At 66.1% G+C, this 12,721-nt stretch overlaps 1 protein-coding gene across 1 annotated transcript; it reads right to left on the bottom strand.

Annotated features, from left to right (window-relative positions):
- Positions 1-220: 220 nt before the first annotated feature.
- On the bottom strand, positions 221-8,100 carry CSF1 (colony stimulating factor 1). The gene is made up of 9 exons (XM_067310583.1): positions 8,005-8,100; positions 6,460-6,591; positions 4,732-4,794; positions 4,202-4,381; positions 3,772-3,952; positions 2,197-2,876; positions 1,860-1,915; positions 1,662-1,714; positions 221-1,453 (listed from the first exon to the last, which is right to left on the bottom strand). Exons 1-8 carry the CDS (start codon positions 8,023-8,025, stop codon positions 1,663-1,665), a joined length of 1,365 nt encoding a protein of 454 aa, XP_067166684.1. The 5' UTR covers positions 8,026-8,100; the 3' UTR covers positions 221-1,453; position 1,662.
- Between the last annotated feature and the right edge of the window lie 4,621 nt (positions 8,101-12,721).

Raw genomic sequence — 12,721 nt, 5'->3', positions numbered from 1 at the left:
AGGGATTTAGCTTCCCTGGGCCAGCGGAAATAGCTCTTCAGGCCCTGCCATTCCAAGCCGGAGCGGCCCCAGTAAGCTGGAAGTGGCTGCTTCCGATTCGGGGGCCCCCCTCCGTGTCCCCAAGCTGGGGGGGGGGGGACAGGCAGGACGGCTCCTATCCCCTTGGCCACCCCGCACACACAAAACCAGCTCCCTCCTTACAAAGTGCTACACATCCACCTTTATTATTCATATTAAATATACAGGCTGTTTTCTATTTTTTTTTTAAATAGACTTTTTTTTTTAAAATGACTTTGTATAAAATAATTTGATTTCTCGCTGTATAAAAAAAAAAAAGAACAAAATCCAAAGAAGGCAAAAATAAATCCGACACAGGTTAAAGGCGAATTTTAAACCGTCCCCAGCGAAAGCGGGAGGCTCCTCCGAGCGCCGGGGCCACGGGTGCGAAGCGCTGCCGAACCCGCGGCCGGCCCCGATCCCCCGGCCGGGCGCCCCGTCAGTGGATCCCCCCCGATTTGGCAGCCTCCCGCCGAGCGACACCTTTAGGCAGCTATAAATACGCATATAAAAATTAATACTAATGCTTTCTCCAAAAAGAAAAAAAAAAAGATTTGGTCCGTCCGCGTATTACTCCCGCTGTATAAAAATAATACTTCCAAACCCAAGAGCAGCGTGGGCCAAACTTCACATTCGGGGGCCGGCCCGAGTCCTCCGCCGGCTCCGGGGCTGCCGCATCCCCGGCTCGGCTCTTCCCGCCCGGAACGCCGGGACCAAGGAGCTCCAGGCACTGCGGCTGGACGTGCGAGACGCCGGTGCCCTCGGCTCCGGCGCCATCCTGAAAACACCGCCACGGACGAGGCCAGCTCGCGGCAGCGGCCCCCCGGCCCCCGTTAAATACTTCCGCCGGATAAAGATTTATCCGCTATATTTAAAAAACAAATATATATATGTGTATATATATATATCCAAGGCACAAGATGCAAGCCAAGGCGCCGCGCGCGGCCCGAGGCCAGCTGGGGCGGGCGGCCAGCGCGGCCCCGAGTACCTGGCGCCGGGACGGACGGACAGAAGGACGGACGGGGGCCCCGGGCACGCCTGGGCCCCGCGGGGGGGGCCTTAAATATTCACAGTGTCTGTGTGTGTGGGGGGGGAAAAAAAAACAAAAACCCCCTCTCCGATGGGGATCTCATCCCTGTGGCGCGTCCGGCCTCATCCGCCGCCGAGGATCGCCGGGGAGCTGCAGCGACGTCTCCCAGCCGCCGGCCCCGTCCGTTTGTCCTTTCCCGCTAGGTTTTTCGGGGGGGTTTCGGCCCCCCCAGTCTCTGGCCGCCGCCGCGGCGTGAGGGAGGAGAGCGCGAGCGTCGTGGCCGCCGGCGGAGGAGGAGGCGGCGGAGGGGCCGGCGAGGAGCCTCCACGCGGCCCCAGCGAGCGGCTTCACATCCCGCCGCGGAGCCTGAGGGGAAGATGGAGGCGGGGGAGGGGAGGGGAGGGAAGGGGGGAAAAATTAGGCTCCTTCCAAGCCCGGAGCCCGGACAGGGGGGTGCCGTGAAGCGCAGGGGGCCAACGGATACATAAACCCCCCTGGGAAAAATAATAAATAACTAAATAAGCAATGACGGAGCCCCCCCGACGCCGGCGCGGCCCCCCCGCGGGTCGCTCACCTCACAGCTCCTGCGCCTCCGGCTCCGCGCGGCCCCGGGCTCCCCGCAGCGCCCTGCAGAGCGGGAGGGGGCTTAGGGTGCGTGTGGGGGGGGATTGGGGATGTGTTGGGGTGCAGGAGGGGGTCCCCAGTGCCCCCCCACCTCCTCCGGGGGGGGGGGGGGGGAGTCAGACCAGGCCTGGTGCTGCCACAAGCCCACCTTCTCTCCGGCTCCTCGGGGTCACGCTCGCTCCCGTCCAGCCGCCGCTCCAGGACCTGGAGGGGGGGAAAAAAAATGAGGAAGGAGAAGAGGGATGAGCCGTGGGGGAGGCTCCCTCCCTTCCCAGCTTCCTTCCCGAGGAGCTCCTGGCTTTGGAGGGGGGGGGGGGGGGGGGGGAAAACGCGCTCACCCCCCCAACGTGGGCAGGGAGGGCAGACAAAAATAAATAAAAAATGAAAAAAAAAAAAACAACAAGAAAATCCCCCCATCCATCCTCCCACCCTGCCCGGTGCCCCTTTGGGAAAGAGGATGGGACCGGGCGGGGGGGGGTCCTCACCCTGCATTTGTACTTGTAGAAGAGCAGCCCGCCCACGGCCAGCAGCACGGCCACGACGCTGGCCACCGCGATGGCGGCCAGGGGCTCCCGGCGGCTCTCCTGGCCTTTGGGCTCCTTCCTGCGCTGCTCTGCGCTCGGAACAAAGTTAGAGTCAAAGCTGGGCCCGGCCCCGACGTCCTGGGGCTCTCGCAGCCGGCTCGGCCCCCGGCCTCCGCCCCCCGCGCCCGGCAGCGCCCCGGACATCCTGGAGAACCGGAGCGGCGCCGGAGGTTGGGGGGGGACGCCGGCCCCGCTGCCCCCCTCCGTCGGAGCCCTCTGCGCCGTCGCTGCGGCCCCCGGCGGCACGGAGACGTCCTCAGCCGCGAGGCCGACGGTCCCGGGCGGATGCGGGAACGCTTCGGCGCCGACGGCTCGAGCTGGCTGCTGCGGGGACGCCGGGCTCCCGAGCCGGGCTCCCGGGACCTCCTCGGTGCCCGAGCCCCCGTCCGGGCTAGCGGGGGGCCGAGCCAGGGTGCTGCCGTCGGAGCCGGCGAGAGCGGGGCGCAGGAGGCCGGAAGGGATTCGGGCGCTAGCGGCGGCCACCGCTTGCCGGCCCACGGGGCCGGCGGTGGAGAGGGAGGGCTGGGTGGCGGAAGGGAGGGCAGGGGACAGGCCAGGGCGGTCAGGAGCTGTCCCCAAACCTGCAAGAAGCAGAGAGAAGAGAGGGCCGTGGGGTGAGCGGCCTCCCGGGGGAGCAGACCCGCGCCGGCGGCGGCATTCCCGGCTGGCCCCGAAGGAGCGAGCGGAGGCGAGGTGGGAGCAAGCAAGGACGGACATGGGACAGGCGGCGCCTGGCAGCCCCCAGGTGAGCCCGGATCACCGGGTCCCCAAGCCGAGGGCTTATCCAAGACTCGGCGCCTTGCAACTCCGCCGGGCTGCGGTGCAGATCCGAGGCCGTCTTCCCAGCCGGCATGCAAACAAACACGGAACGCGGGTGCCCGCAAAAGCATGGGCAGTGACATGGTCTCTTCTGCCCCTGGAGGGTCAACATTTCCCACCACGGGCTCAGCCTGGCGCTGGGCTGCAGGGTTTCACTCTGTGCGACCCACCGGGGAAACTGAGGCACGGGGCAGCTGAAGCACCTCGGCCCAGGTCACGCAGCAAGTCGGTGGCAGAGGGAGTCCAGGTGGCTTTCTCCGCGCCTCGGGCTTTGGAGAGGAAGCTAAGCCAGATGCCTTCAGCCAGGCCGATGGAGTTGCCTCCTTGTTCCCCCTTGGCACTTCTCACCGGCCTTATTCCAGCCCCGTTTCCTGCCCCAGCAGGCCGCGACCCAAATCCCCCTCTCCAGAGAGGTTCCCATCCCTCCCAGGATGGTCGGCCCCTTCTCCGGACCGGCCCGGGGGACCCACACGAAGACACGCAGCCTGCCGACACGCAGCCAGCAGCCTCCAGACAGACACCAACACAGACACGGACCATGCCGGCATCTATCCGCGTGTGCCCACGGATGGGGACACGCTGCCGTGAAGCTGCGTCATGCAGGCGAGCCCGTGTGCCTGCGGTTTGCCGGGTGGGGATGAAGCCTCGCCGTCTTACCTGGGGAGGAGGAGCTGGTCTGCTCGGGCTCCAGGCACCTCTTCCGATAGACGTGGCTGCAGTCCTTCTCGAAGGTCTCCTTGGCCTGCAGCAGCAGGTTGAGGTCATGGAAGAACCGCTTCACCAGCGCCAGCATCTCGTAGGGGGACGTGGCAAACTCTCGGAAGCACTTCTGCGAGAGCTGGAGGAAGAGTGGGGCTCAGCGGCGCCCGACGCACACGCCCCACGGAGCCTGACCCATGGATGGGTCCCACCTAGGGCGGCGTTTGGCCCAGGACCTGCAGCTCGGAGAGGAGCACAGGGCAGCTGGGTGGTCCCCATGTCCCCCAGACACGTTTCACCCCACAGCACCCATGGCTGCATGCAAAGCTGCGGTTGAGGGTTTGGATTCACATCACAGCCGGGGGGGGACACCCGGGGGTGACCGTACCTCTCTCTCCTCATCGTCCTCCTCTTTGATGCAGGGGTCCACGTTCTCGTCGATGCGGCTGTACATGCGGCGCACCATCTGCAGCTTCTTGGCGTTGGACGAGTTCTCCTTGAACTCTGTCTTCTCCAGGATCTCCCCCAGCAGGGGAAAGGCGGCTTTCACGTAGCAAACGGGGTCGTCCTGCCAGAGCGGAGACACCCCCCAAAAGAGAGGCAGGTTAGCAGTGGGGCAAAGGGAGTGCTGCCCCTCTCGGCCTGCCAAGGGGGAAACTGAGGCACAGAGCTGCAAAACACCTGGAATGGGCAGCTCCAAGCCCAAATCTCCAGTGTCCTGGTTCAGCCCATCGAGGGGAGACCGGGCAGCCGGGCAGCCAGGAGGGATGGGGCCAACAAGTGCATGCAATTTCCCACCGAGGTGGGAGGATTGAGGATAAAAGGGAGGTGGGGGTGAGAGATGCACCCCGATACGGATGTCCCCAAGCGCCCGGGGACCCCTCCGCCTCCCCGGTGCCGAGAGCAGGAGCCACTCACCAACTGCATCTTATTGATGAACGTGAAGGAGACCCTGCCCGGATGAAGCATCTGGGTATCAGCCTGCAAGGGCAGAGCGGGATGTCACTGCCGAGTGCCCCCCCCCACCCCGCGTCGGCCCCCGCCGTGGCTGGAGCTGAGCACACGCATCCACACCGCACCGCCAGCCCCTGCTTCATCCTCATCCTCCTCCTCGCCGCGCAGATGCTTCCCTAAGGTCCAGCCTGCAGCAGGTTGAGGCCAGGATCTCCCGCAAGGGTGGCACGTTCCCTCCTCCCGGTGCGCTGCCGGGACCGGGGACTCCCTGCCTCCCCTCCCAGGCCGTTCATCCTCCTCTTCCTCCCACCCCAAGGGCAGAGACCAGCCCTGCCCCAGGCTGCAAAGGGCAGAGCGGCTCCGCCGGTGCAGCCCCACGGAGCACCCGGCTGCACCCTCCGCCCCAGACGCGGGTGCATGACGCGGAAGGGACCTGCCTCCGCTTTCGGCCCCCCGTGCAACCAGAGGCCTCCCGCTCCGCGGCCGGGATGCGCCCAGCGCGCCAGCTCGATGCTTTACGCAACGCTGGGGTCCCACGGACCCCCAGGCCGCAACGGTTTCCGATTGCGGAAAAGGAGAGGAGGGGAAGAAAACCCCTAAAACACCACCCCCAAAAACAAACCCTCCTCCAGGGCTTGGAGCACGACTCCGGGCTTGCATCCCAGGCCCGGAGCGCTCCGGCTGCCAGGAGAGCTGCGGCAGCCTGGAAACAATTGCTCCATTATCTGGCCGGCCTGCAGCGAGGGCCGGTTCCTCCGCAAACGCCCCTGCACGAGGCAGGAGGAAGAGAAGGCTGCAACCTCCGGCAGGGAAACCGCAGCTCTTCTGCAAACCCGCGCCATCCCCATCACCCCCCGACGGGCGCTCGCTTTGGATGGGCGCGGGGGCTCGGCGGGGTGGGGGGGGGGTGCACGGAGGCGGCCGAGCTCGGCAAAGCGATATCTGCCAGGCGCCAGCCCCGCGGCGAAGCGCTTCGAGAGGAAGAGGTGCGGCGAGGCCGGACCCCAGCGGTTTGCACGCCGACACGCGGCGGCTGCAAGACGCCGGGGAGCTGGGCGCGAGCGAGCGGGAGGCGAGGACCCCCCCCCTCCTCTGCGCACCCCCGCTGCGCCAAAGACCGAATGTGATCTGCGAGACGCGCGTCCCCGCAGCAGTAAAAATTAATAATTAACAAAAAAAAATCCTGGTGCATCCCTAGTTTTGCTTTCTCCCCCCCGGATAACTCCGGCTCGCAGGCTGGAGTTGAGGCTGCCGCCGGCCAGCGCAGGAACCAGGGGTTTCCTCCGGGCTCTGCCCCGGAGCACCGGGAGCCGCCCCTGAGCCGCGCGGGGCGAAGGCGCCCGTGGCCCCCCTCGCTGCCCACCACCCACCCACCTACCCACCCACAGCCCCCTTGCCAGCCCAGCTTCCAGGCAAGCAGCTGGACTCAGGAATGCAGCCGGATTCCTCGCCGTTAACCCCTGCGTCACCATGGCCGGGCAGCGCCGGGTGCCCGCGGCGGCCGTTTCCCCCCCTGCACATCCGTCCTTCCTCGCAGGCATCCGCCACCCCGTTTCTCACGCTCCGGCTGGATCACACTCCTTTCTCCCCCTACCAGCGTTTCGACGTGCCCCCCCCCCCCCTTGCAAAAGGCACGGCGGCATGTTGCATCCCTGGTCAGCGCACCCATGGGTGCTCGGCACCGGCACTCACCAGCTCCTGCAGCTCGGCCAGATGGTCCTGGGTGATGATCTGCTGGCAGTAGCTGTTCTGCTCCGTCTCATGGATGCTGCAGACGAGGAGGAGGAGGAGGGACGAGAGCAGGGTGCAGCGGAGCAGGCACACCTGGGCATGGGAGGGCAACGGGTTGCAGCAACTTCTTGCAACAGCATCCTGCTGCACCCCCCCCCTCCTCAATCCCGCTCCGGAGTTTTATTTTTTTTTGGGAGCGCCGGGTCAGCGGGGAATTCGCCGGCACAAGCCCGGACATGACTCTTGCTGGGACCGGCACAGCCCCGAGCTCCGTCAGCGCCTCCGCTCTCCCCGTCCTGCTCTCCAGCCCTCGCTCTGACCTCTCCTGCCCCAATTTTGTCTCTCCTGCAGTTTTTTCCTGGGAGCAATCTGACACGCTGACACACACACACCCCCAAATCCTCTCCCCCTCCTCTGGACCCCCAGCCTCGGCCCGCCGCACCCGCGGGGCTCTTTCCACGCGGCAGCACTGGCGTCGCCCCAAACTCCCCTCCCAACCGCGGGGCCCGGCAGAGCGCCCGAATCCCGGCGGGACTCCAGCCATATCGCCCAGGGCTGGAGCGCGGGATAAAGACCTCCGGCGGGATAACGCCGCGGACGCCTCTGCAGCGGCGCCGAGAGAGTCTCTGGGCACTGGGCGGGGGGGGGAATTTCCCTTGGAGGGATCCCAGAAATTCTCCTGTCTTGTGAAACAGCAGATGCCGGCTGGGCCACTGCGGAGCTGCAGCCACGGCTGGCTGCGGCCTCACCCCGCTGGCCCGGACGGACGGAGGGACAGATGGATGGAGGGATGGGGGAGACAGGGCATGGGGCTATGCCCCCCCCCCACCACATTGGGTGCCCCATAGCTGGGGGCCCCCTACATGCACCGGGGGACCCCTATGCGGGGTGCCCCCCCCGTGCTGGGTGCCTGACCTCCTCCCAACACTGGGTGCATCCATACTGGGTGCACCCCCCTCCACGCTCAGTGACCCCCCAAACTGGGTGCCTCCCCCAATGCTGGGTGCCTGACCCTCCCCCCCCAATACTGAGTGTCCCCATGCAGGGTGCCCCCTCCGTGCTGGGTGCCTGACTCCCCCCCCAATACTGGGTGCCCCCCGTACTGGGTGCAACCCCCCATGCTCAGCACCTCCCGTACTGGGTGCCTCCCCTATGCTCAGCGCCTGACCCCCCTATATCGGGTGCCCCCCATACTGCGTGCCCCCCATACTGGGTGCAACCCCCCGATGCTCAGTGCTCCCTCCACCCTTGCTGGGTGCCTGCCCCCCCCAATACTAGGTGCCCCCCCATGCAGGGGGGGTCTAAACCCCCCCAATTCTAGGTGCCCCCCCCCATGCTGAGTGCCTGACCCCCCAGGACGAGGTGCCCCCGCGGCGGGAGGGCAGGTGGCAGCGGCGGGGCGGCGGCGCCGGGGGGGCCCCGTCCCGGCTCCGATCCCGGCTCCGATCCCGATCCCGGCTCCGATGCCGGTGCGGCTCCGCGGGCAGCGGCCCCGGGGCGCCCTACCTTGGCTCCGCGGCGGGGCATGGGGGCTGCCGGGGGGGCTGCTGCTGCTGCTGCTGCCGGGAGCTGCGGCGCGGACGAGGCGGCGAGCGGGGCCGAGCGGGGCCGGGCTGAGCGGCCGCCGCGCTGCGCCGCCCTTTATAGCGCCGCTGCAGCAGCAGCATGTGGTTTATGAGAAAGGGCTGGCGCCGGGCCAGACCCGCGCCGCCCCGCCGCCGCGCCGCTCGCCTCCGCTCGCCTCCGAGGGGCTCGGCTCGGAGAGGTTCGGCTCGGAGAGGTTCGGCTCGGAGCGGCTCGGCTCGGAGAGGTTCGGCTCGGTTCGGAGAAACTCGGCTCGGTTCGGCTCGGTTCGGAGAGGTTCGGAGAGGTTCGGCTCGGTTCGGAGCGGCTCGGCTCGGTTCGGAGCGGCTCGGCTCGGCTCGGAGAGGTTCGGCTCGGTTCGGAGCTGCTCGGAGAGGTTCGGAGCAGCTCGACTCGGTTCGGAGTGGCTCGGCTCGGCTCGGAGCGGCTCGGCTCGGTTCAGCTCGTCTCAATTCGGATCGGCTCGGATCAGATCGTCCCGGCTTGGATTGGATTGGATCGACTCGGATTGGATCAGATCGGATCGGCATGGCACGGCTCGTCTCCGGTCGGTTGGACTGGGTCCAGCTCAGATCGGATCAGCTCAGCTTGGCTTGGATTGGCTTGGATCAGATCGGATCAGCATGGCGCAGCTCGGCTTCTCTCAGTTAGACTGGGTTCGGATTGGATCGGCACAGTTCAGATTGGATTGCCTCGGATCGGCTCGGATTGGCTCAGATTAGTTCAGACCTGATTGGCAGAGCTCGGCTCAGCTCGTTTGGACTGGGTTTGACTCGACTCGGCTCAGTTCAGCTCGGTTCAATTTGGGTGGAATCAGTTCAGCTCAGATCGGGTCAGATCAGCTCAGATCGGATCGGCTCAGATCAGCGCAGCTCGGATCGGCTCGGATAGGATCAGCATGGCGCAGCTTGGCTCAGCTCGAATCGGTTGGACTGGATTCAACCCGGCTCGGCTCAGCTCAGCTCAACTCAGTTCAATTCGACTTGACTCGGTTCAACTCGGCTCAGCTCGGCTCCATTCGATTTGGATCAGATCGGTTCGGCTCAGCTCCGTGCAGCTCGGTGGGTGCACAGCACCCAAAGTGCCAGGCACTGTGCATACAACCCCCCACCGCGTGTACCTGCGCACCCACACATGCACACACACGCATGTGCACACGCACACACGCGCATGCGTGCACAGCCCTGAGCAACCCCCGTGCACACATGCACGTGCATGCACACCTATGGGCGCGTGCACACACGAGCACATGTGCATGCACGCCTGGCCCTGGCCACACGCACCGTGCACACATGCATGCACACGCACATCCGTGGGCCCGGGTGTGCACGCATCCCCTACACGCATGCACACACACATATACAAGTACCCACAGCCCCATGCACACGCATCCACGTGCACCCATATGCGCATGTACGCCGTGCACACTTGCACCCGTCCCCATGGGCGTACACACGTATACACCTACCCCCTGCGCACACGCGTACACATTCCCCACGCTCATGCACACCCACACGGGTCCGCTCCCGCGTGCATGCACAACCATGCGCGCAAGCATGCACAAACACCCCGTGCCTGCACGGAGGCAGCGGCAAGCGCACGAATGCACACGCTTACCTATATGCACACGCGTCCACGTGCGCAAACCTCCTACCTGCACGCAGGTGCGCGTCCGTGCACCGCTCAGTTGTCCGTGCATGCACAGATGTCGCATAGATACGCACAGACGATTACACATCTGCATTTGTGCACAAACAAATATACACATGCCTGCACGCACCCCCGTGCGTACACACGGTGTGAAGACACGCACGGATGCGCATATCACCGACACGCAGCGACTGTTTGAAGACCTCCACAGCCTGGGCATCCTTGCTCCTCCACTGCAAGCCTGCGCTGCATTATCCATCCGGGCCCGGCTCTTTTCCTAAAAAAAAATCTCTTTTCCCCCTGCAAGCAGCGCCGTGATCCGGGGCCGCTGAGCCTCCGTCGCCAGCCGCCGCTTCAGCCCCTTGCAGCTGCTTTGCCCATGCCGTCTCGACCCCCTTTTTGGCATTGCAAAGTGCAAAGCGACTTTGTGCCTTAATCCCAGCCCGTGCCAGAAGCTGTCCTGCAGAAATCCTGCGCTGGCTTAATAACCTTCCTCGTCGCAGCACGTGCCTCGCTCCTAGCAGCCAAAGGGCTGCTCCTGCCAGTAAATTGGCCTCGGCTCTGCGAACCCCCGCGGTTTGCAATCCGCCGTGGCTGAAATGCCCTCGAGCAACATTCCTGCAGCGCGGAGGGTTGGAGGAGAGTCGGGACCGGGGCGGCGTGCAGGGCGCGGGTGCGCCGGGGCTCGCTCGTCCGGGCAGTGGGAGCCCGCGCGCTCGGGCGAGCGCTGCGTGGTGGCTTCGGTGCCTGCCATCGGGCCCGAGCGGGGCAGGAACGGAGCCATCCAGGGGACGAGGATCAGAAAAGCCCGGATGTTCCTGCAGCGGCTCCCGTGGCCGCTTCGCCGGCTTCTGGTGCTGCGCAGGGATGCGTGCAGACAGCGGGCACAGCCGGGAAGCACGAATGCATCCCTGGGCGTGGGTGTGCGTGAATGCATCCATGCATGCGTGAAAACATCCGTGTGTGCATGAAACCATCCATGTGTGCACGAGCGGATCTGTTTGTGTGGGTGTACACGAACGGATCCACGTGTGCGTGTGTGCAGGAATGGATCTATTTGCATGGGTGTGCGTGAACAGATCCACGTGTGCATGAACGGATTTGTTTGTGTGGGTGTGCATGAGTGGATCCATGTGTGCACGAAGGGATCGGTGTGCACCTGTGTGCACGAGTGGGTCCGTTTGAGTGGGCGTGCACGAACGGATCCACGTCTGCGTGAGTGCATCCATGTGTGCATGAGCGGATTTGTTTGCGTGGGTGTATGTGAACGGCTCCATGTGTGCATGAACGGCTCCACGTGTGCATGAGCGGATCCACGTGTGCATGAGCGGATCCGTTTGCACGGGCGCGCCTGAACGCACCCACGTGGGCACCAACGCAGCCACGCACGCGCGTGTGCAGGAACAGATCCGTTCCCACGGCTGGCCATGCGCGGCTCCGTGTGCGTGGGACCGGCTCCATGTGCACGCGGGGGCCTCCCGGCTCGCCCGGGCTGGCAGCTCGTGGGGATGCAACAGGGATGTCCCAGGCCCGGGGTAATTTTGCAAGTGGGGGGGGGACACCAGTGCGCAGCTGGCCCGTACCCCCCCCGCGCTTGCCTACACGACGATGATGACGGAGGAGGAAGGACACCAGGGTTCAAAACACTTTGCAAACCCCCCCCAAAACCCCCCCCCCAGCACCACCCTGAGCTGAGCACCCGCGGGCACCCGCTTATCTCCAGCGCCCTCAGCCCCCGCCTGCCTTTAAGTGACCGGAAAAGTGTCACAGCGGAGAGTCACGGGACACTCGAAATGACCCCGGGGCCTTTCGGCTCCCTTTCTGCCACGCGGGGGGGGGGGGGGGGGGGGGAGCAGGAGCAGCCCCGGCGCCGCGGCAGCTCTTAGCAATGCAAAATTTTTTGGGGGGGGGGGGGGGATTTGGAAACGCAGCCGAAATAGCAATAAAACGGTGACCAGCGCCGTGCTCCCTGCAACGCGTCCGGATCCGGGAGCGAGCTGAGAACGTGGCCCCTCGTCACACTGATGCCGCCCGCCGCCGGCTGCTTCCTGCCCCCCCCCCGGCAGCCCCGCCGGCCTTTGGGTGCGGGGGCGGTTTCCCGCAAACGCCTCCAGGGATGCGGGAAGGGGAGGAGAGGGGGGGAATCTCGCAAGACGGGCGCAGCGGGAGGCGGCGCGGTGAATCTCAGCGCTTCACTTGGGCTCCCGCGGGAGCGATGCTGGGGGGGGGGGGGGCCACCAAAAATACATACCCCCCCCCACCGAACAGAGCAATCCCGACCGCGGGATGGGATCAAACCTGCCTGCTTGGCCGGAGCAGCAGGGATGCGGGAATAGGGGGTTCGGAGGCGCCGTGCCGGGTGGCCGGGGGGGGGGGGGGGGGGGCCGGGGGGGCCGCGCCGCCGGGCGAACAGAGGAGCCGTTTGTCCTCGCCGCCGGCGGCCGGTTGTTTATCCGCAGCCGGAGCCGTTTACATCAGCGACTGGTCCCGCTCCGGGCTGCCGCGGCGACCCGTCCCCGCCTGCCCGCCCCCCCCCCCCGGCGCTCCCGAGCGGATCGAGGCAGGTGCCTGCGGGCCGCCCGAGGGCTGGACGGACGGACGGACGGACGGATGGACGGCCTCACCCGTCGCTCGACGGCTCTTCCCCCCTCCCACGACGGAAAGGCCCTAAATTTAGGCGGAACGGCTCGAAGCGGCAGCCGCCGCCGGCGTTCGGGGCTCCCTCGAGCGGGTGGATTCCGTTGCGCCGGGCCGGCGGCGGCGCCGGAGCTCCCGTTATTTCATCACCTTCCGCCGGGCTGAAAAACCACCCGGATTTCAGCCGTTTTCTCCCCCCCAAGCCGGTTGCAGAGGGGCCCGTTGTGCAACGCGGGGCCCAAAGTTCTCGCGGCGCCGCTAACGCCGCCACCCGTGCGGCGAGAGCGTCGGGCCTCAGCCCCAGCCGGTTCCTTGGCCGGGCTCATCCCTCCTCCGCCGCCCGCTGCCGCTG

This window comes from Apteryx mantelli, chromosome 25 (genome assembly GCF_036417845.1).
Source record: "Apteryx mantelli isolate bAptMan1 chromosome 25, bAptMan1.hap1, whole genome shotgun sequence".
NCBI classification, from domain to species: domain Eukaryota; kingdom Metazoa; phylum Chordata; class Aves; order Apterygiformes; family Apterygidae; genus Apteryx; species Apteryx mantelli.
The sequence above is the reverse complement of the archived record's forward strand: the minus strand, read 5'-3'. Positions and strand labels throughout refer to the sequence as shown.